Source organism: Rhamphochromis sp. 'chilingali' (assembly GCF_963969265.1).
Source record: "Rhamphochromis sp. 'chilingali' genome assembly, chromosome: 10".
In the NCBI taxonomy this organism is placed as follows: Eukaryota; Metazoa; Chordata; class Actinopteri; order Cichliformes; family Cichlidae; genus Rhamphochromis; species Rhamphochromis sp. 'chilingali'.
Window position 1 is genome coordinate 36,625,162 of NC_137937.1, and position 24,688 is coordinate 36,649,849.

General features: G+C 42.4%; 1 protein-coding gene across 4 annotated transcripts in view; it reads right to left on the bottom strand.

Moving 5' to 3' along the window:
- rusc2 (RUN and SH3 domain containing 2) overlaps positions 1-24,688 on the bottom strand; it is a 40,587-nt gene that overhangs the window by 7,261 nt on the left and 8,638 nt on the right. The window contains exons 3-7 of one of the 4 annotated variants that reach the window (XM_080892943.1): positions 11,591-13,344; positions 9,930-10,473; positions 2,179-2,862; positions 1,514-1,690; positions 1,185-1,355 (exon numbers count right to left, since the gene is read on the bottom strand). In XM_080892943.1, coding sequence (XP_080749069.1) covers positions 1,185-1,355; positions 1,514-1,690; positions 2,179-2,862; positions 9,930-10,473; positions 11,591-13,150 — 3,136 coding nt within the window. In that variant the 5' untranslated portion in view covers positions 13,151-13,344. Of the gene's footprint in view, positions 1-1,184; positions 1,359-1,513; positions 1,691-2,178; positions 2,863-9,929; positions 10,474-11,590; positions 13,345-24,688 lie in introns of all 4 variants that reach the window. The other 3 variants (XM_080892944.1, XM_080892946.1, XM_080892945.1) reach the window with 3 other exon arrangements.

Here is a 24,688-nt window from a genome sequence, read left to right on the forward strand (position 1 = left end):
ACAGTTCACAGATTTTTGATTTGATTTTACAGCTCACAGGCTGTCAGTAAAAAAAAAATAAAAAAAAATGAAGGTGTCATCCTGCTTTTACATATTAGGAAGGACTAAAGTTGAGCATCTAAACAGGAACAGTGATGCCTTTTTTAACTGAAGAGCCAAATAATGTCTGAATTACCTTCTAATGGACTTTTATGGGATTTTTTCCTTGTATTTAAAGATCCATGAAAATTGTACTTTGTGTTTAATCAAAGTTAATGCAAACATGTTGCTCCTTATAACTATCTAAGAGTTGTGTTGTAGAAAAGCAAAGGGCGATCGTGGCTCAAGAGTTGGGCGATCGTGGCTCAAGAGTTGGGAGTTCGCCTTGTAATCGGAAGGTTGCCGGTTCGAGCCCCGGCTTGGACGGTCTCGGTCGTTCTGTCCTTGGGCAAGACACTTCACCCGTTGCCTACTGGTGGTGGTCAGAGGGCCCGGTGGCGCCAGTGTCCGGCAGCCTCGCCTCTGTCAGTGCGCCCCAGGGTGGCTACAATGTAGCTGCCATCACCAGTGTGTGAATGGGTGTGTGACTGGATGTGTAAAGTGCTTTGGGGTCCTTAGGGACTAGTAAAGTGCTATACAAATACAGGTAGTGCATGAGGTGAAATCTGATGTTTCGTGTTTGTATTTTGGCTTGTACACCGTTTCTGGAGGTTTTAAGCTCTTCTTTAAGTGTAACTAATTAACGCTTAGACCAGCAGCAGCTTTTGTTAGTGTGAAAAACAGTCAGATCCCTGAATCACACTCGTATTCAGTTACCAGACAAGGAAAAGCAAAAAAGGAGAACAGTGCACTTTTGTATGAAAGACTTAAGGGAGCTTGAATTTAGTGTGAACTCTCCTAACAAATCGATTAATTCTGTATCGTTCACAGACAGTAATATTTATAAATGTTGGGAGATCCCTGCAGCCTGTGAGCCCAGAGGCACAACAACAACACCATCACACTTTCTTAGAATAAAGACCCGCTTGTTGGTGTGTGTGGAGAACGGTAAGCAGTAACCCTAAACCTAACCATAACCTAATTAAACATTAAAACCACATTTGGAGTCAGAAAAATTCCTTCAAATTTGTGGGGACTGGGGTTTTGGTCCCCACAAAGATAGGAATACACACACATAGGCATGCACACACACACAGAACCCCCACCTCTCTTCTGCGTCAGGTCAACAGAGATGTGAGACTGCGAGGACGAGCACAAAGAGGAGGAGGTGGAGGCGTCCGGGGAGAGGCAGAACTCCTCAGGCGGCTTCTCTGTCAGGGAAAAGTAGTCGGACAGGAAGTCGCTGTAGCTCTGCTGCAGCTTAGCTGATTGGCCCACTGCTGAGACACACACCAAGTCACTATTAGAGGCATTGAGGTAAGGAGCACACTTATATGAGCCTACTAATACTGCCAGTACTTAAAATATCTGAGTCTATTGTTTAAATATTTGATATTCTTGCAGGTCTCAACAGTGCCAAGAGATTTTTGAGCACCATTGAGTCGTCCCAGCTTGTGGCCAGAGGGGACCGAAGGGAAATCAAAAACGTTGCGTCTGGCAGGTCGCGGCCCCAATCCAGCAGAAGCATGGCACCCCGACACCCTCTCCACTCCCAGAGGGTTTCGACGGCGGTACTCCCTCCATTTGAGAGCCTGAGGCGAGAGGTGGTGCGCTGTTGTGGGACGGGAGGTGTTAGGGTTGCGATAAAGGGGTCGGATTAGGGTTTGTTGATGAGACAGATGGAAATGATACGCAGGAACAAAGCAGATGAAGATGGGCGTGTGGAAAAGGTGAAGGGAGGACAGGAAAACGTTTAAGGTCATGCATGAAGGGAGAGAAGAAAGAGAAAAAGAGAACAGTAAGAATCTACAGGAGCTTCTTTTTGACAGTAAGTCAACAGAACTTTAATTCAATGCAGATTTTATAAACCAACTGCATCAGGACAAAACCTGCTGAGCGATTCTGTAGCGAAGGGCTGACAGTTAAAAGAAGGAAAATGTAAAGGCATGAGAGACGACGAGGGGAAGATGGCCTCAGTCAAAGTGAAAGCAAAGTGTGAACAGTGAAAAAAACTGTTCACCTATTTTAAAACAGCATTTTCTCATCAGGGATTTAATGAATAGTTTTTAACGGAAACGTGAGATTTATTTATGGGCGTACCATTATGTGTCCTGGCTGCGTGCCCTTTGTTGCCCTCCTCGTGCTTTGCAGAGTCGAGGCAGCCCAGTGGGCTCAGAGTGTCACTGTGAAGCGCTGGTAAGCCAGGCAGCCCTCCACGGCGGAAACAGTGTCCCTGCACTGCTGGCAGCATTGGTGGCACCGCCCCTCTCTTCAGCCCCAGTGATGAAGGAGGAGGAGTAGGGGGTAACGGCGCTGATGCCCCCGCCTGTTTTATTGTGGGCGGGGTCTGCAGGGGGCCGAGGCCGGCTGAAAGGGGGCAGGAGAGGCTGTGCGTTGGCTTAGGGCTGGGGGTGCAGGTGGAGCAGGTCCCGGAGCTGGGTGCTCCCTGGAGTCGGACCGGGGAGTAACTCCCAAGAGGCGAGGGCCTAACCGATCCAGGAGGAGGAGCCGTTGTGATGAGAGAACCCTGGAAGCTGTGGACTTTCTCAGCTGCGTCGTCGCCGTCCTCCCCGACTGGACCTCCAGAGCCTGAGCCCAAGCTGGAGCGGGCCTGCATGCTAGAGATGTAGCCTGTGAGCAGGGGCGCCAGGGGCTTGGGCTGGGGGGCTTTAGCTGCAAACTGGTGGTGGAAGGTAAAGGGCTGGATGGGAAGGGTCGTGGGCCGCTGGTCCTTGCTGTAGCGGACCACTGCTGAGCGGCTGTCTGCAGAACTGGAGAGACCACCTAGAAGAGCCCAAACACAAACTGCTTAGTTCTAGTTTGCCACACGTTTAACAGTACAAACCTGCTCTGACAGCAACAACAAACAAAGATATAAAAAGTCCTGACTCAAAACTGCAACTGAGGACTGTTAATGTACTGAATATATCCAGGAGTGTCACTATGTGTGTCTGTGGGTGTGCGCGCTTCACCGTTAATCCAGCCTGCTTCATATTTGTCGGCTGTATTGTTGAGTAAATGCGGTGCCAAGTTTGAGGTATTTTGATGGAATGCTTTTCATGTTTTTGTGCCTACTGTCTTTCCTCGGGGCAGACGAAAAGCTCTTCTTCTTAGATTATCACAACTAGCAGCAGCTCTGTCAACTCCCTGCATGTGAGACGTTCAGGGGACATATTTGAAATGCAGAAACAGAACCCTAACCCCGTCCACAAGTGAAGCATTTGCAATAATGAGCTGTCAGTGCTGCAGCTGCATAGCCAAGTGTTTAATGTGTTTACCAAGATGTCACAAATGCATCTTTTACTCCCATTTATATTCTCTTTGACCTCTTCTCTGAAAGCTGAGACAAGCTGACCTCAGTACAAATGTGTGTTGCAAATATTTATTTCCACTGTGGATTCCCTTTTGCTGATTATTTGATTTCTCGGTTAATAATTTAGGAAATAAAATAGGATTATCACAGACTCCTCCAAATTCCTCACACTGTCCAATCAACAGGCTAAAGCTAAAAGTCAATACATTTATAAAGACTCAAACACCACACATATTCACAGCTCAGATACTCAAACAAATAAATAAAGAAATGAAATAAAATCAGTACAGGCCGGCGTAGAAACTCATGAACCTGCAGGTCATCGCAGCTCAAGACTGCACAAACAGAAAGGTTAGAAGTGAAACCACAACACACAGCAGAAAACTGCCCGGTCATAAAGCTCAACCGCTCTTATCACAGAGAACCACACTGCTATTCACAGGCCCACACACACTCACTCACTCACACAGACACACAAAGACAAACACACACATGCAGACTAAACCTGGGAAAGTCAGGAGACACAGCAGCGAGGAGAAGCCTTTGTCTGCAGTGTGTGTGTTTGTGTGTGTGCTCCTAGATCCAGCGCACTGGGTGACAGACAGTGACGTGTGACGTCAGCGGGGTTGCGCAAGCTGTTTGTCACCCAACGGCCGGCCCACCAGTGCCACCTGACCCGAGTGCAGTAGCTGTTTCTCAGCCACAGAGGGCGACAACAAGCTGCTGTGGAAAGCGGGGGGAAGGGAGGGCGGAGTGAGAGGAATACACACCCAGCAGGACTCAGCTCCCACTGGGATGGAGAAGAGAAGCCCTCATTCTCCGACTCTGGATCTGCTCTGTCATCCTTCTAATTGGACTCATTTCTTTTCTCGCTAACTGGCCTCTCCCAACTTCATTCTTCTTCCTCTCTGCCTGTTTTTCTCTTCAGCTCTTCTCCTGTTTCACAGATGAATCCATTAGACAGCCGAAGCTTTTCCTTTGCAGCTCTCTGCTTTATGTTAGCATCATTAGTGAGCAAGCTGTCTCCCAGAGGCTTTTACTGAAGCCTGTACTGTACTGCGGTGAAACAACACAGCTGACTGAAGTGAAGTCTAATGAATAATATATGTGCTGAGATTCTGCACAGCCTTTCATTACAGCCTTAAATTATCACGGCCTTTATAGACACAACGTTACAAACTAAGGGAGGAACGTGCCTCTATTCTTTGGGATGATCCTTTACCAAATTTCCCCTCGCCTTCTAAATTATCAATAAATCCTCGGTTTCACTTCCCAGCTGAAGGGCTTAAAGACGTGAAATACAATCTGTTTCAATCACTACTTTCATCTATACTCAGTAAATCTGGTGAGGTGACGTGTTCTAGGTTGTTCCTGCAGGTAGAAGGAAAGAAATACAACCTTTCCGTTTTGTGCATAAAAGTCTACAAGGACTATTTTAATTATACCCTCAAGTAAAGACAATATTCATTATTGTGATTTAGCTGTAACGTAACAGAAAAATCAGCTGTTAGATGATCTTCCGGTGTTGAATGCTCTAATGTAAAAATGTAGTTGAAGTGCGGCCCACAGGCTGGTTGTAGCACGCCGTATGTTTTCATGTATTATGGCGCAGCAGAGCAGGACGAAACCCAGAGAGCATTTCTCTTTAATTCCAAGAAACCTTGTTAAACACTCAGCCGAAGGCAGAAGTCTGTTTGTAATTATTAAAAGATCATACAAGTCCAAATTAAAAAGATTTTTTTATGTTCCTCAAATGATGTTCGGATGACCCAGTTTTCCACTAGCACTTGAATGCAGCATACATTTGTGAATCTGTGTGAAAAGTGCCTCAAAACTGCGCATGCACAAACGGAAGCTCATCATTTAACAATCAAACCTCAAACGTTTGTGCATCATTACTACAGGTACTGATCACTGAAGGTTTCCAAATATGTTTTTGTAACGCGTCTTCAAACGTGTGTAGATCAGAGCACATATTTGTGAATACCCACAAATCACACACATCTGTGACACATTTGAGGCTGATTTCTCTCCGTACGCCAGCCGGTCTACAACTATAAAAGGCGACAGCTGGGGCTTCCTGGGATATCACTCTCCCAGTGCTCTTTACCCTCCTTGGTCTTATTCCACAGGAATCCCAAGCATGTGTTTGTGTATTTACCTAAGCAGACAAACAGCGAGCAGCTGAGACTGAGCTGACGACGGTCACTGTTCTTATATGTACAGAAACTGATGGGTTAGTGACTTAATTCATAGAAATAAGTTATCTTGCACAGTTTAAAAGTACCTGAAACCCTAACGAGTCAGAGTTAGTGGCTGAAAACTTTCTGATTTTACTTAAATCCATCCATCCACCTCAGTCCAACACTGTATTTGTGCTACTCTTTGACAATAATCTTTATTTTAACATTAAATTACCAAGTACAGACAGTTATCTAATGCACAGTCTATCCATTTAGTGTACAGTACTGTACAAAAGTCTTGGCCCATCCCTCATTTTACTTTTTTTGCTTCCAAGGACACTCGTGATCTTTTAAAAATGAGCATTAGCTCTCTGGGTTTTCTGCAGGTAGTTTTCTTTGGACATTCCACTTCTATTTCTCTAATTTTCAGTTAGTTTCTCTTTAGATTTTTTGTTTGTTAAGCTACTTAATGCTCATTTATGAATCATTCGAGCCTGAACCAGTGTTGTAATTGTATATTTAGTCACTTTATTGCAGAGGGCTGGTGTGACAGCAGAGGACGTCAGGTGTAGGATGAGCTGTTGTGGCGATCCCTAAAAGGAGGAGCTGAAAGAAGAAAAACCTTTAAGCACTTTGTTACTAACAGCCTGTTGCAAACACACATCATTTGACCACATTTCTCAGTTCAATCTAAAAAAATTGAAAAGTTAACACAGTCTGAAGTATTTTTGCACCAACAAGCTGATTCCCAAAAAGTTATTAGCTCTGAGAAACTGGCGTGTCTTTACACAATCTGAAGAAACTGGACAAGAAGAGGACAAAAAAAGAAGAAGTGGCAGGCTTACAAGAAACTATCCGCAGCAGACGAACAGCATCTGAAAATCATGTCCTCAAGAAATAGGAAATAAATCCAGCAAAAACCTGAAACAGGACCTGAGAGATGCATCTGGCCCTTGAGCCTCGATCCATCTACTGTTCACTGAAGCCTCATCAGAAATGGTCTCAGTGAAAGGATGGCTGTCAAGAAGCCGTTCTTAAGGAAGGCAAACTGGAAGAAAAGGCTGAGGTAAGAACTGGACTGAAAACCAGTGGCAACAGGTCGTACGGACCCAAAGGGCAGGTCAAAGCATACCTGGAGAGAAAACCACAAAACAGAACACTGGGACCGGACGTCAACATTACTGAAGCCGTGTCACGACAGAGAGCAGAGCAAAAAACAGCCGACATCCAAAGAAGAGCGCCGAATGTCCTTCAAGAAGCTTGGAGAGCTACTCCTGAACTTGCCCGAGAGAGAATAAACGTGGTCATACCAAATATTGACTTTCAAGCTTGTTAGAATTGTACAAACTATTTTTGTCTTGATGCTGTATTTCCATGCATCTTATATCTGCACCCGTTTCTTTTTATCCCTGCAAAATATACAGGAATGAGGGTTGGCTGAAAACTTTTCCATAATGCGATATGTTAACGGCTTTACTCTCCTTTATTTTCATTCACAGATGCAGATGTTTCAACTTCAAATGATTTCTGTCCACCTAATTGTACAGTACAGAGTGCTTTCATTGATTCCAAATCCATCTTTTTTTTTTTTTTATTCCTGATTTAGTCTGCAAGAATTACGCCTAAAACTCCACGTGTACTTGTAACAACCAGCATACTGTGCTAAATACATCCAAATTAAGCAGAATTGATCTGTTTTCAGGCACAAACAAAGGCAAAACAGGATTGTGCAGGAATACAGTGACATCTTAGTCATAAGTGACTAAGGTTGGCTGAGAAGGTGATGTGGGTACCATTTCAAGTTCAACAAGCCAAAAAACACTTGACACCAGTAGAAACTCCTCCGTCAGATTCCTCACATCTCTCAATTCTGGAAAATAATCCAGTGCTACAGATGGAGGTTTGTGTTGAGGTTTCTGAGAATAACTGATCTGTTAAGCCAAATGAAAGGGAGCTGAAAGGCATCACATTCAAACACAAACTTCATTAGAAGTTTCAGAAATAGAATTGATTGAGAGCGATGACACAGAGGTTTCTATCTACGAGCACTTGTTTTAGGAAGGATGGCACAAACATGCAAATATACAAGCCACACACACACACAGCTCAGCAAGCTGATGCAGAGCTCTGTGGGGGGCGGGTGTTTCACTGCATCTTTCTCTCCTCTCTCACCTGTTTGTTATTCTGAGCACGCTTGGCCCACTTCAACCCTTCATTCCATCTAAAGCACGCACGCACACACACACACACACACACACACACCTCAGAATCTCAATAACCCTAAACCTAACCATAACCTAATAACAACCCTGACAACACCTTTAAGCCTCAAAAATGCCTTTAAACCCCATAAGTGACTGTTGCTTCTCCACAAGTATAGTAAGATGCCAATTTTCTGTCCTCACAAAGATGTCTGAACACGCACACACACACACACACACACACACACACACACACACACACACACACACACACACAAAAAGTGAAAAAACACGGCCGAACAAAATGCCTGTCCACACCTGAGGGATATTACCTCAACATTTGTTCACATTTGATGATCTGCTGTTTAAAGTAAGTCTATAAAGTATGTAAAAATGTCAGCATATTTACAATTGAATGAAAGGTTTTAACTGTTTCTGATTTTTAAAACAACTTTCTTTCTTTCCCTTATAACGAACTCACAGTCAGGGCTTGATCACATGATTCATACCTTCGTGATGCTGCTATTGGCTCAGGGTGCAGGGGGAACTTCCCAAACATGTTGCGTTTATATGTCATTATTGCGTGACATCAGCTTTTATCAAACCAAATACTTTCCACTGGAGTTTGCAGAGCCCAGATTAGTTCAAAGTAGGGCTGCTCGATTATGGCAAAAATGATAATCACGATTATTTTCACTGAAATTGAGATCTCGATTATTTGACGATATTTATTTAACCCTTTAAGACCTACCATAGAACCAAGTCCACCAGAGCTTATATTATTTTTTTACATGTTGTAGTGCCATTTGTGGGAGCATTTCAAGTTGCTATACAACTGTTATAGCCCATATTTTAATAATATGTATGCATTAAGTCCATAGTAACTACATTAATTGCAAAAAAGTGCAATAAACTACAAAAAAATTGAAAATCGTTTTTTTTTTTTTTTTTACATATATTTCTACTTTGAGAAATTTAAGAGGTTTATCCCTCAAAACTTTACATACAAAAAAGTTGCAAAAAATAGTTTACAACAACAGGAAATTTATTTTGAGCGTCTTCATAGTTTTATTTTGGAGATACAGCAATTTTTATATACTGCAGGAAAAACAAAAAAACAATCCTATGATGCAAATTTGCAAAGAAAACAGCATGTGCATCAAAATAAACTATTTCCAGCAGTGCAATTCGAGTTCTAAGCATCCCAGAAACTATTCAGAAAAGTCAAACATGACCAGTATAGGCTTTTAAGGCCTACAAGTAAAAAACTACATTTCCGCGAAAATGACGTCACTTCCGGTTTTGGGGAGGAAATGGCCGACATGTGATAGTTCGCGCCGAAGTCTGTTTCACTGTGGGAAGTGTTATGAACAGCTGATCGGATCGGCAAAGCGTGTTTCTGGAATATTATGTTTTTGTTCCTGCAAGCGCTTTTTATGCAATTTTTGCAAAGCTTTATGTGGAAGGAAACCGTGACCGAGGACAAGCTGATGGCATCAGATGTAAGTACAACTCCTCCGGTTTCACATGCAAAACAAATTATTGCGCTAGCTTACACGGTTCCGGTTCTACAGGGATTTAAAAATAGTTACACAAAACGGAGCGTGCTGCTCTGACCGGCTTCAATGACTTTAAAAAATAATATAAAATAGTGTGCAACACCACTGAAGTTTTTTTTTTTTTTAAACTCTTTTCAACCAACAGCAGTCACTCTCCTCTCCAAATAATTTCTGCTTAGCTTTCCACGCTTCCCTCGGGTCCTCTTAATCAGCGGTCTCCACCCTTTTTTGCGCCACGGACCGGTTTATGCCCGACAATATTTTCACGAACCGGCCTTTAAGGTGTCGCGGATAAATGAAGGAGGGGCTAATAATCGGCTCAGTCATTTTTAATGATCGTTGAAAGCCCAGATCGTAATCGTGATTAAAATTCGATTAATTGAGCAGCCCTAGTTCAAAGGAAACTATGTATCTTCCATTCATTAGGTAGACAGAAGGAGAACAAATGAATGCTAATGTGCTCGAGGCGGATATGTAGATGGGAAATTCTCTAAGTGTAAAAACTGTCAGTTTAAGCTCCTCTGTCCCTTTGCAACCTAAATGAAGGAATAAATGAGGTTTACACTGTTGTTGTGCAGTGTAAGAGGTGGTGTACCTTCTGCCTTGGCCCGGGTTTCTCTCCCCCCTTCCAGGTGTCGCTCTATGCTGCCTTGACTGTAACATCTGGTAAAGGGCACAGGCGACAGGGCCTGACTGTCAGCCTCGACACGCTGCTCCAGGATCGGAGAAAAGTCCACTGAGGAGTGCGAGTGAGAGGAGACGGCGTCTGAAGCAGCCTTCACCGAGGGCGATCCACCCGCTCCTCCATTTCTTCGTTTGCTTCTAGCTATCTCTGCGAAGGAGGTGACCCTCGGAGGAGGAGGTGGGGTCGCGGCAGCGCCCTCGCTGAGCCGGACGGGGCAGCTCAGCATCCGCTCCAGCGAGCCGAGCCGTGGAGACGGAGACTTGTCCAGGTTGCGATCGTAGCTGCGAGAACGTGGACGGCTTCCTGCAGACGCTCCAATAACGCCCCGACCAGACAGAGGAGGAGAAATGTTGACATACACCTGGCCTTCAATCACAGGACCAGCTTTAGCTCCCTGCTGATTCTTCCTCTTCTCCTCATCCTCATCATTGTCATTATCATCATCATCATCCTGCTGAATAACGAGGAATATGAAAAGAAAAGACTGAAAGTTAAACTTTTTCCAAGAGATTATAAAATAAAACACATTACTAGCTGTGGTTAAGAGGTCAAATTAAAACCAAACCAAAGGCTTAAACTGACTAATCCAGATTTGCTTTGACACAGTGGCAGTGGCACTGTTACCGACTGATATTAATACCCTTCAGTCTACATAAGTGCTAAAATAATCCTCAGACATGAGCAGATAACTGCAGACGGTGGCTAGTGTCTAAAACGAGCCAGTGCCAGACTAATACCAGTGTTACTGCTATTTAAAGGTTTCACTGTTTCAGTTTAATTTACAGTTTAGGAGCTCTTTATGTTTCTTCTCCCCATTTTGCCTTTTCTGTTGAGTCAGATGTAATTTCTGTCTCTGTTGTTGATTTGGTCTTGCTTCACTGACCAATTTAGTTTTAGCTACATAAATAACAACAACAGTCACCGCGAAGTGCTTCATATTATAAGTTCAAAGCCTTTACAACCCCAACAATCAGACGACCCCCTATGAACAAGCACTTTGGCGACAGTGGGAAGGAAAAACTTCCCTTTAACAGGAAGAAACCTCCAGCAGAACAAGACTGAGAAGGTGCAGCTATCTGCCACAACCAGTTGGAGGGGAGAGACAATTAATAAACATTACATCATAATCACTTGTTTGTGTAACGTAATTAAACTGACCTTTACTTAACTAAAAACATCAAACACAGATTCAGTGGAGGATAAATCAAAGACTAGATCTTTTACATTTGACTTGGATTATAGATTCTTTATCATCATAAATCCTTATTCACAGTTAAGTGCTGCAGTTATTCAGTAAATCAGTGTATTTACCTTTACACATAATAAATAGGAAAACAAAACTGTCACTGATCATATTCGATTATAATCATATTATATCAAATGGAACCCAATGTGACATTTTAGTTTTGTCAGTGTTACAATTTTACATCACAAAATAGCTGATGAACTTTGACCCTTTGGTCGCACTTCTAGTGGACTGCATTTCCACTCTCGTGTGGACCTTTGCATGCAGTGTATCCTGAAATGGATTAGGAACTGTTGAAACTACAGAGGCCGGATTCTCCACTCACCCTAGATGTCTCTCCCTCTTCATCCTCTTCCTCCACTCCTTCCTCGTAAGCTTGCTGCCTGAAGAGGAAGTACTCACTCGGCTGAGTCGGGGTGGGGCTGCCTTTGCTGTGTTCGTCTGAGCAACTGTGAACCGAGGAGCCCGCGGGACTCGGGGACGACTGCGACGAAAGGTCGCACGTGACCAGTTTGTAGTAGTTCTGGGTGGCGACGACCAGTCGTGCCTGACTCTGGAGACAAGAAGCGAGGTCGCCAGAGGACCCTGCGTGAGGAGGGTGGTAGGAGTTGCAGTTGGCATCGAGGTCAAGAGCCCCCTGGTGCTCCACTGAGCAGGAACAGGTGGAGGAAGAGGACAGGCGTGGTTCACGGATGAGAGGGAATGTGTTTCCAAGTTGTTGAGATAGGGGAGGTTCGGTTGGAGAAGTGTGAAGGTCCAAATAGAAAGCCCCTCCAGTTGAGTCTCGGTTTCCTGGTAGATCGGAAGCAGATGAGGTGCAGGAGTGGTCGGTGGAGCTGTTGAGGTTGGTGGGACCGGACACTGGTGGCTTCTCTGGGACGCTGTTGTTCATCTTGTTGTAGATGGCACTGAAGTTGACGAGCACACCATCGGAGCTGTTGCAGGAGGAGTCGCTGCCGTAGCCTTGCTGGCACTCTAAGAACGGCTCGGAGAACGCCTCGGGGAAGTGCCGAGGGTAATTCTGGGAGAGAGTACAGCAGGAGCAGTGCTGGGTGGAAGAGCTGGAAGAGTAGGAGCCTGTCTTGCTGCTTCTCCCACACCTCATCGGATGATCTTCGTCTTCTTCGTCGTCATCACCCCAATCTTGATCTCCGCAGTCCATCGACATGTTGGAGCCACTGCTTCCATGGCGCCGTTGACTGGCAAGTTCCAAAATTTCGAGGTCTTCTAGGTGGTTTGAAAGATCCGAGGCGCCACCTCTCAGGGACTCCCCACTACTTCCTCCCACTGAGCTGTGAAGGAGGAAGGGCTGGGGAGCAAAACCAAGGTCGTGCAAATGGAAGGAAGTCAAACCGTCACTGAGAGCAGAGTGAGCGTCACTGTGAAGGTGAAAGGAAGAGTCTTCAAGGTAACCACTGAGGTTGTCACCGTCATCTTCTTCCCCTTCGTCATCCTCGTCCTCTTCGGTATTCAGCAGAAAAGGATTTTGACGGAATGGATTCCTGTTCCTCGGTTTGGCTCTGGGTAATGTGTGCGCTGTAATCAGCTGGTCCTCCGAATTGCTCGAGGCAAATGATGAATCATCGCTGGCTGTGCTGCCGCCTCTCCCGCCTCTCCTTCTTTCTCTTCCTCCATTGTGGGAGGACCAGGAGCCACTAGAGGTCTGGATCAGGCTGCTGTAGAGGAGAGCTTCTCTCTGGAGGACGTCTCTCTCCGGAAGGGAAGTGGTGCGACTCAAGCCCAGGTTCTCTGGTGGGCTAAAAGGGTTGGTCCTCTTCATTGAGCTCCCGCAGCCACCCTGCCGCCTACTCGACACCTGACAGTGCACCAGGGGAATGTGGTGCACAATCAGCGTCTCACCAGACAGTTTAGGAGGGCTGTCCATGGCCTATGAGGAGCGAGGGAGGGACTGGAGCTGCAGCAGCTGAGCGAGGCCCTGTACGGGTGAGGGGGGGAGGCTGAAACGAGGTGTGTTGGCAGTTGTATTCACACTCTGTTTGCTGGGCCTCTCTCTGCAGGGCAGCCAGGGATTTGGAAGGAGAGGTCAGGGAAGTCTACACCATGGTCAGAGTGATACATCTGGAAAACACAAAGACAAAAGAAGTTAGGAAAGCAGGCAAATACACGCACGCGCACATGCACACACAGGGGTTGAGGCTACAAGGTTGTAAAAAAAAGCCAGTGAAACGGTGTTAGATAAAATCATAACTTATTAGACCACAAAAAAAAAAAAAAAAAAGAGCTGGAAAAAAAAAGGCTGTTTTATTGGTGTTTGGTGTCCTTGTTAAACATGGGACATCAGAGCAGAGTTTTCAGTTAGTAGGTAACATCAGAGGCAGTTAGGGTACCAGGACTTTGGTACCCTATGTACCGCAGCCAGCTGCATGCTTTTTACTAGCAGCTCCACCAATATTATGGTGATATTCTGTCCTCATATCCGACACCATCAAGATATCCACGGACAATCTGCCCAGGTATAATGTGATAAATCAACTTCTATTCCATAGATGTTTCTTCTTTCTTGAGCAATTTCTTGGCCGAATGGTTGAGATCAAATGGAAACCACAGCAATGAGCTTTCAGTTTGAGTAAAACAAACCGTTAAAATGTCCCTTTCAGTGTCTTGAGGCACAAATCTTCTCCTGCCCTTCACAAACTGCATTTCAGTTCTCTCAGATTAATGAATAAATAAACGACATATGGTTTTCTTAGCTGAAGACTTAGCTCTTACTGTTAGTGCGTTGTTACATCTTGCACAGAAGTTCAAAAAAAAAAAATAATCACATATTTCTGTAAAGTTACCATATAGTATTTACAGCATACCATAATACTGTATACCATACAATATAAGTACAGTTAAAGTATTGAATGGCTTAAACCACAATCATTTACAAAAACCTCGTCCTTCAAGGAGCATCAGAGCTTTCATTAGCTTGTAATACACGGGATCAGCTAACCCCAAAGTCCCAAAACCAATCACTGTAAAGCCCCTCCAGGGAAAGCAATAACAAACCAGTGACTGAAGTTTTCCTTTCCCAAAGCAAACAAGAGTCTTGATGAACTCCCCATAACTGAAAATTTAGATTCTGTGTTTACTTTTAGTCTTTAATGGAAGCATCCACCCAGCAACAGGAGCATCCTAACACAGCTAACAGGGCTCACACTGTGTTTAAACTTTAATGTTCGAGTAATTTATGAAACAACAGGAACAGATGAGTGTGTTTATTTGTTCTCAAGCCACTTTTCTTCTAGTAAAGCCTAAACACACCTAGCTTCTTTTTTTGTTGCTAGCTTAACTAATGTTAGACATGAGAAAAATAGAGGACATAATGTAAGAACAAAGTCTGCTGCATGAAAACAGTGAGCACTGTGTAAAGCAGCTCTGTGTAAAGCAGCTCTGCAATGGTCTCTTTGTTTTGGGTTGGTTGAGCTCAGGGGTAGTTCCTGCATGTCTTGCTTTCTTCTCTTCAGCCTCCCTTCTGAGCAAATGTCTGTAGTCTGCAATTAGACCAGGAGTACTTAAGGCCAGAGGGAGGAGAGCCAGAGCGACTCTGCAGTCTGCTGCTGACTGCTAAATCCTGCTCAGTGAAGAGGAGGGTGTTTTTAATCATTTAACCTTCTTGACTTGCTCTTTTAGTGATCAGCTTCTAGGTTTTGCCGTCTCTTTCTTTTCACTGTGACAGAAGCTTGTCTGTCCCTTTCAGTTTAATAAGTAAAAATTAAACTTCTATTAGCAATTTTTTGTTTCTTCCCCACATGACAGACTTTCAGGAGAAGGTAACGGGAAACCAGAGCTGCATTACAAAAGGTCAAAAACCATGCACAGACGATCAAATTAATAGTCCTAATGTGGTTTTGTTACTCCAAAAACTCGACAGCATCCTCCACTGCAACCATACTTGTTGTTAAAATGTAGTAAAAAGAGAAATTAGAGTTCTGGAACTACAAAACACAATGCACAGTTGTTTCCACCAATGATCAGCGAGTCTCCCAAAACATTTAATAAACTGTAGTAATGTAAAGTAATCCTATTAAAACAGCTTCAGTAGCTGTAGAGAAACACATGCAGTGGAAACAGTGAGAGCCAGTAACACACCAAACAGCTGACTCTTAAACAGGACTATGATCTCATCCTTATTCACATCACACCCTAAATAACAGACACAGGATTGAGCCTTCATCCTTCTCTTGCCCCTCAAACGATCAAATCTCCACGAGGCCCTCACATCTTCTTGCTGTCAGATTATATTTGTTGGTGCAAACACACATTTACCTAGCATGCAATTTATCTTCAAATAAGGAAAAAAATATTACTTTGCTTTTGTTTGCAGGTAAGTATGCACTACCTTGCACTCCATCAAGTCTGTCATTTTTCAATTACAGCCCAGCAGCGTTCGTGCTGATGAAACTTTATAGATAAAGGTGTCTTTATATGTCAATACATGTAACTCCCAAATTAGGTGTCGTTACAGAAAATTTACACAAATGATGTATTTCCTCATGCTATTCTCACCGCACTGAGGTGAATAAATACACTGAAAGTCATTTTTCCATCAGATTCCCACTTCCTCCCCAGAGGAAGTAAAATGCAGCTCTATTTGCAGTAACAACATTTCACACAGGCTTTAATGCTCTTTATCATTTCAGACGCTGGGAAGCTTCTCCATCATTTGTTTATAGGATTTTTCTAATCAAGTTATGTAGAAATGCTTCATAAACCACCTTTCTATCCTTTGTGTAGTCCAGACTGATATGTACTGTACGCAATCTCAGATTAAGTGCACCTGTGACTAAAAAAGTGGGAAATCAGATCTGAAGATAAAAGCAAAAGCCACATTTTAGCATATTGGAAAGCTGCACTGCTAACAGTTGCATGGATAAGAAGATGAAGATATAAATGCTGGTGAGAGCGTCACGATCACGATGGAGGCAAAGACACACAGCAGCTCTACAGCTACGTGTTCGCACTGTGCGACAGGTTTACTTGGTGGCACTGCAATAACTGTGATGCTTCTCTTGATATCTGACCTTTTAAACAGAGGTATTTGCTGTCGGGATGGACTCGGATTTCACCTCAAGTGGAGCTCAACCTATTTATCTCAAAGCTGTGAACAAAGAAGTGATGGGTTCCCACTAACCTGTGCTGCAGGTATAAATCATGACATTTTCTGACTTTTCTTTTTTAGTATCTTGAACTTTTTTTTTTTCCTCTGCCCGTTCTGTTGGTTTTTGTCTTTTGCCCTTCTCCCCCGTCCCTCTTCTCAGCTGTTTCTCTTTCCCTCTTTCTTTCTCCCAGTCAAGTCTGTCCCGTATTCAGTAAGTGAAAATAAAATAAACAATAAAGGGTGAATCAAATGGACCATTACGGCAAGGCTGGGATGGTCAATTTGGTAAAGTAAATCCGTTGGGCATCTTTCTTTGCCTTTAGACAACAATTCTGATGGCAAAAGAGCCAAACAGGACAGGCACAAAAAAAAAAAAGTATCTTGAACTGATAAATTATAGCAGGAAGGAAACTATTGTTCGTCACGGTGTGAAAACCCCCCACAGTGAATGTGAACCTGCACCTGCCTGGGTGGAAGTTGTCTTTCATGTGATAGCGAAGGATGGAAAAGCCTTTAAATTCCTCCTGGATTAAACAGCAAAGTAAACAAACAACATGGACCAAGATCTGAGCCCACGTTCACCTCACTGCATTTAAAAATCACAGCGAGGATACTGAATCGAGTTATAATCGCAGACCATCAGAAGAAGCTGACTGACAGAAAATATAAACCATCGGTTGTTTGTTTAGGGCATCATTAATTAAAAATACCTGTTTTGTGACTACTTGCCATAAATTAATTGTAGCGACTGAAACAGAGAATAAGACGTTTCTTAGCTGCCGCTCTGAACCAAAGCCTAAACTAAACCATTACAGCACTAAAAATCGTCACAGCTTTTCATTTTATCATAAACAGTTTCATGTAATTTTCCTTTTCTTGACGGACTAATATAAGAACGATTTTCAATCGGCGTATCGTATGAAACACACTCATCATGCACTTTTATGTGCGTTTCAAACAGAAAAGTGCATTTTGTTTTGTTTGTGTGGTAAGAATCAGAAGCCTGACATCTCATTACTACTACGCTTAGCAACATGATGTCCTGTTGTTACATAACAGAGACGACACAAAGACACCTGACGCAACAAACCACCAAAGAATAAGTCTAATCTTCTTGCAGCGTATTCTCTTTAAGTGTTGAATACAAACGCTTATGTGGAACAGAAAGGTAAGTGAAGTATACAACATCATAGAATCTGCTCCTTTCTTCCGAGACTCCACATATCTCTGCATATAATATACGTATCAGGTCCAAGAAGCCTTCAATGTATCTGAGGCTGTCACTGGTTCCTGTTAGCAGAGTCACATTAATGACTCTATGCGCAGTTAAAGACTCCAGGCGAGGTTAGGGAAAGCCAGTTGGTTTTATGAGATAATCTGCAGGGTTAGGTAGGCGAGACTGTAATGTGTCTTCAGATTAGACAGCTGTCTCGTTCATATCACCTGTTGCTGTGAATTCTTGTGAAGATGATGAACTTTAGGAGAGCAGCCCATGTGAGTATTGATCTATTCATGTGAGGAATCTCTTTTCTACTCCTAAGAGTGTGAAAAAGACTGTGCCTGGACTTCTGCACGTGTGTGAAGACATTTCATCTCTCAAACAAGAAGCCTGTTCAGTTCTAAAAACAAAAAGATGGAGGGACTCAGGTTTAGTTGGGGTTGTCTGCTTTGGAGGCGGGCGTTCATCATATAACAACAGGATTTCACTGCTGAAAGCAGCGGTGATGAAATATATCAGTCTTCTAAGCCTGGTTTTTCCCAGATTTCTTCCTGTTAAAAAGGGAGTTCTTCCTTCCCACTGTCGCCAACTTTGTGGGTTAATCTAGTCTCTGAACAAAACTAAACTCATTTTACATACTGCTGAGTAGCTGAAGCAATAATTGTACTTCTATTACATTTTCTGTTTAATAATCTAAAAGGTGCAAAATAATTAGTAAAAACCGCCATGTCCCTCTTTAGACTCACCCCTGCCTGCTGCAGCTGTTATTGATCGTCTGCAACTTACAAGAAACCAGCAAAGATTGTGGTGAAATATATGAACTGCATGCAGACAGATTCTGTTTGGGTGGTGGTGAAATCACATTATTCTTCACGTTTAATTTGTGATAAACATAATTTGATTAAAGACACTTGTTGGACTTTCACCAGTGAGATTTTGATTGTAGCTTACTGTAGTTTTCACATCAGAGTTCATGCTAAGGAAAATAAAAGCTGCTCATTATCTTAAAACACTGAATAGCTACTTTTACGTGAGCTTAAAGAGCGTTTATATTTAACTGGTCAAAGGGGCCTCTGCCTGTTAAACCAAAAATAAAATCAAATAATAACAATTATCTATTGCTTTGCAACACAAACACACTTGGCCTCTCTGCTGTGTTCACCGGGGACTTTTCACACAACATCCTGGTTGTTGTTTATAACCGTCACCTCATGAGCCAGGTAACCGAGTGTGACATCATCTGCTTTGACTGTGCAAGATGACAGTCCACAGTCTCACTGCTTTCCTCGATCCTTTAGTGATTTTACAGATATCAATTTCTGAAAAACTGTGACAAATATGTTTCCTTTTGATGATTAATAAAGACAATCTGAGGATTAAAGTGTTTGCAGGGATGACTGATACTGACAAAACAGCTATGAGGAAAAACATTATGTCAAAGCATTTTTCACTACAAGCCACGTTTCACCTTTCATTCATACAGCAATTAATTTTTTGCAAATCCAATTTACTGTGGAAATTTGTTTTAAACTGACAGAATCAGTTAAAAGCAAATGATATAAAATTTCTTACATTCATTTAATGCATGTGTCTTTATGAAAATCATTTAAAAATTGAAGTATCAACAGCTAGGTTGTGAAGACATCTAGGCACAGACCCACAAGTTAAGCCTTTTTAAATCTACAGCGTGGTATTTATGCTACATCAATCAGCAGCAATGAAACGGCGCTGTGTGACGCTTGTCTCAAAACTGCCTCTTAAGAGATTGACAAATGTATGCAGGCTGCCAAGCTATTCAGCTATTCAGGCACACGCAGAAATGACAGAGTGAACAGTGAATACGTCCAGTGAATGCCCATTATGCTGCATTAACCACCACATTTATCTTTTTGGCATTTCTATGGGGCACCCATACCCATGCAGTTACATAACTGCAACAGTTCCACCCCGACAAATATAAATAACGGTCCTACAAGTGAAAAAGTTAATCTAAAACTGATCAGCCTTTATGCAGCCTTTGCAACAAAGAGCACAATACAGTGCAGAGAAAGCTTCTGCACACTTTTCTTAAGAAAACATGCACAACCAGCCTCACACAAGCCAGCAGCAGCAGCATGACTGAATTCTGTGTTATTACCAGATTGCAGCACATCTGATCAGATAACGGGTTAAGAAGAACAAAGAGGCTGTGTTTGGCCAATCGAAATCCATTTCCCATGCAACATCAGAAACCCTAGCTACAATGCCACCCAATCAGAGCCCTGCTCCACGAGGGGCAGCATGAGAAAGTATTTCTTTTCTTCGTCTCTCTTTACTTCCAACACAATACCTGCTTACATAAGAACCTGAATTCATCCAGAAAGGTCGAGCTCTCTCAGGACGTCCTACTGTTGATGCTTAAACAGTCTAAACCCCGTTAAACCTGACGAGGAGACCAGAATATCATTCTGAAATCAGCAGCATCGGATTGTTAGTGTTTTTATTCACTCAACTAGTCTCCAAATCTGTCATGAGCCTGAAAATACACAAGACAAAATAAACACAGCACCTTCAGATTCACAGCATTTTATACCCACAGTGCTATTTTCCTATACTGTGCAGTGTTTTAGCATCATTTAGCTAAACGTTCCAACAGGTAAATTTGCTGACGAACATAGTTGCCTTTTAGTACTGAGACCTAACCAAAGTCCTGCAGCAGAGTAAACATAACTAAATGCCAAATCTGCTGAGGGCACCAAAGACTTCCTGTAACTTCATGATCATGTTTCAGTGTTCAGACTGGATAAAACTCAACAGCATCCCTGATATTTACTGTAATAAAATAGGAATTAAAGACAAGTCAAATAAATTGAATGGTGGCTTAAAGAAACAACTGCCCGCTTTGACAGTAACACTGTCACCGTGAGCTGTGTGGCAGGCAGTGGTTGGACCCACGCGCAGGACTCAAGACGGAATATTTAACTCAAGGCGACAGTTTTTATTCACCGGCAGCAAATGAAAAAGAAACACAAGACGAGCACTAGAAACAAAAAAACAACATTCAAACTAGGAAGGATGATCTAAACTAGGAGTTCATGACGTGGCGTGACATAACCTGACAAAACATGACGACTGAGGCAGGGGCGTAATTTCCAGGGGGGGTAGGGGAGTTATGACCCCCACAATAATCAGACACAGCCATTATAACCCCCCCAATAAAACGATGAATTATCTTGCATAAGTAGGCTGTTGATTTTCTTTACTCATTTCAGGTATTACGAGCTAAATAGCTGCATGTTTAATCATCTGGGAATTTACCCAGATTTATTTATTTAGACAGAGATCTTGATCCCCCCCCAATGTTCAGCACAAAGTTACACCCATGGACTGATGAATACACAACTAACGCAGAGGACACGACAACGGGCAGGGAAAAACACAGGGCTTAAATACATACTGGTGTAATCAGGGAATGGGAGACAGGAGGGAAACACTGCTGGGATAATGACGAGACACGGGGAGGCAGAACTGAAACCATAACCATGGGACAAGGACTACCAAAGTAAAACAGGAAACTAAGACGCAGACTAGACACTAAGACGTGGAAACACAGGAACCTGAACCGCAGAGATGATACAAAACAGAAACCACAACCCAAGGACTAAAGACGTAACATTAGCAGAAAACCATAATTATAGCTAGAATCACCAATAAACACAAAGCACTGAGTCCGTGACCCAGTACCGTGACAAACACTCAGGATCGTGTGAGGAAGGAGCTGTACTGCCGTATTTTTAGAGGTTTTTTCGCCATGAAACAGTTAATCAATAATGTGATAACGATGGAGAACAAAAAAAAGACGATTTTTGGTCTCTGACACTCTGATAACTACGGATTAGTAAAAGGTTCTTGTTAAAAAAAAAATCAATTCCATTATTATCTTTCTCCACAACTACGTCGTTAATGGGTTCCTCTGAAAGCATTAACAGCATAGCTTAGATGCTAACTAGGGTGGGAAACTGACCTATTTATGAAACACGAGAGGAAAAGGAAAGCAAAGCTGTAACAAAGGACATCCTCCCTCTTAAATCATCGGGGCTGTACTTCCAGGAATGAGTCTAAGCCCAGGAGGGGTGCATCCGAGTGACGGCACACCCTCGACGGGCAGAGACAGCACAGCCAGACGCAACAGCAATTATGATGATGGATGAAGTCCACGCACAGCCAGACACATATTTATTGCAATAAAACACAAGCAGGTGACAACTTGTTTCAGTGAAGAAGTCAAGACAGACAACAGATTCAGGCAGATTCAGAAAAAATAATAAAACGTCGAATTTAAACTGGCCTGTATCAAAACTGCTTAAAAACGTAAAAACAAACTCAAATTCACATCTTTAGTATATATACACACACACACACACACACACACACACACACACACACACAAAATATACATATATTTTTTAAGAAAGAAAAAACATATTAAATGAATAATTTAATGTCTTAGAAGTATAATTAAATGGCTGGAGGATGCAGAACAATTGAAAATAAAGCACCCTGCTCATACAAAACGGTACAAAGAATGAACTGAAAGGAGCTGCTGTACACCACCTATACCTGTACTGCCTCTGCAGCCAATTTAAATGAATGGGAAAGCAACCATAGCTGTAGTTTTACTGCAGTTACTAAGAACTACATGTGTAGAATCACCAGTCAGGTCCGATAAAGAAAAAACAAACAAACAAACAAAAAAAAGAAAAAAAAAACATGTTGAAAAGTTGAATTTGCTCCAAAATAAGGACTAATTTGTTTTTTCCTTCGTAAACGGAATTTCTATTAAACATTAGAAGATTCATAGATGAATGTATACGATCAGTTTCTTTGGACCATCCCACCAAACGCCATCAGAGATCCACATACAGCCAAGAAAACTAACTAAACTTACCAACAACCAACAGCACGATTGCATTACATGTTACACATCCTGCATCTATGATTTGTTGGCTCGTTGTGGAAAACAAACAAACAAACAAACAAAAACAAACACTGTCACAGAAAACAAATGTTTCTCTTTTTCAGACAGTCCCTGCTTCGCTCTCATCTCCTGCAACAGTCTGTAGCTGTCTTGGTGCCGAGTTATCAATCAGTGTTTCTCTCTGCAGAGCGACTGAATGGATCTTTTGTCTGTTGCACACATTCGCCGTCACAAAGCAAAATAGAGCCAGACAAAAAGACGGGAAGAGCTAAAAGCGAGGAATGCTGCAACTAAACAACCTTGATGGGTTCTTGGAACTTTGAGGCCGTTTTACCGCTGCGCTGAACTCGACGAGTAACAAAAGGTTTATCTGCTACTCAGGAAGAAAGAATATGTAAAACATCCACACAGATAACTAAAAGGAGAAAAATAGAAAACAAGCAGGAAGTGACCCAGTCACAGTACACTGAGTCACATATTCAGCGTGGAAACATTCCACCAAGTCCAACCAGCTGCCGGGAACAAAAACACAAAGAAGGATGTGTACCAAAACTCAAACAGTCATGAAATCCTACCATACTAACTCAAAACTAGAGCATTATACATGTATGAGAGAAGGATAACAAGGGGCTCTACTGTTCTAACAAATAATCACATCCATCTTATCTGCGGCTCGACTGGTGCTGGAATAAAGGCCGGGGGGGACTGCACGGGCTCAGTTTTACACCTGTGTTGTCAGTTTAAGCTTGCACTGATGTTAACATGCACAACCTTTGATTTAATTCCATTGTTTAAGAAACAATGTTTTGCTTGTGATGCCAATTCTCCAATAAGGGGACCACAAAGTATTCAAGAGACCATAAAAGTTATGAGGATACACAGACTGTGGATGATGTTTCAGTCTCATCCATAATAACTCAAGAGAGCTAATCATACATACAACCCCAGTTCAAAAAAAACAGGACACTGAAAATAGAGCATAAAAACAGAATGCTGTCATTTGTAAACCTTTGATAAAGACGGGATGCTGCACATTTTTCTGAGTCGTGTCACTGCCACGATACGTCTCACCGTGTCTACTTTCTACTGTAAAAAAAAAAAGTTTGAGATTTCTGAATAATTGCATTGTTTCAATTCATATTCCACATGTTTTTGATTTGATTCACCATCTATTGATCTATTTAGCAGAGTTCACTGCACTACATGCAACTGAGGGGTGGGGGGGATGCTACCTGTTGACACAGCAAAAATCGGTCGTCCTATTGATCCTGTATGTTTAGCGCCACTGCCACAAACATATGAAGGTGTTGCTGTCCCACAGGACTCCTCTTTACTGCTTTATCACAGAATCCCCAGCATGACGGCCTTTATAGCCAAATTTATTATTGCTTCAGCTCTATTCTATTTCTACTAAGCATCACTGCATTTTATTGAGCTTTTTGCTCTTTTAATTTTTTTTTTATTTATTTTTTTTTTTTTTATGTGGTTCCTTTTGAGATATTTACTCTATTTTATGGCACTATTCTGCTGTATTGAGCATAGTATTGTTTATTACTTCTGCTGCTGTAATAGAGGAATCCATCAATCTGTAAATCAAATAAAATGCAGTCATCCCTCTGCTACTCCAGTCACATTCAAATGCCTTTATCATTGTAGCGCCTTTAATTTACAATACAAAGCGCCTTGAGGAAATGGTTGTTATGATTTGCTGCTATATAAATAAAACTGAACTGAATTGAAATTGAGCTGATAGAGGTGACAGTAACTGCTCATGATAACCGAGATATGCACATCTCTGAACAGATGAAGAAAAGTGATACCTGCACTAAGAATTACAGCACATCAGTGCACTTCTGGCTGCTAATCGCTCCTAACTTTCAATTAAAAATGCAATTTATTGCCCATAAAACAACACATTAAATTTCAATACATGAAACAGAAACACCGGTTTTCTCACAGAGTTAAAGAGGTTTCCCTCCCCGCTGCCTAACCACTCGAGGATCATTATATAAATCATTTGATTATTGTGCCACGTGACAAATATCTTCTTGTTTTAATGACCAACCTATTCAGTTTTATCTAACCTGACAAAAACCATCACCATACTGAATTCAAACGTGTCCAGATGAGGATATTTTATCCT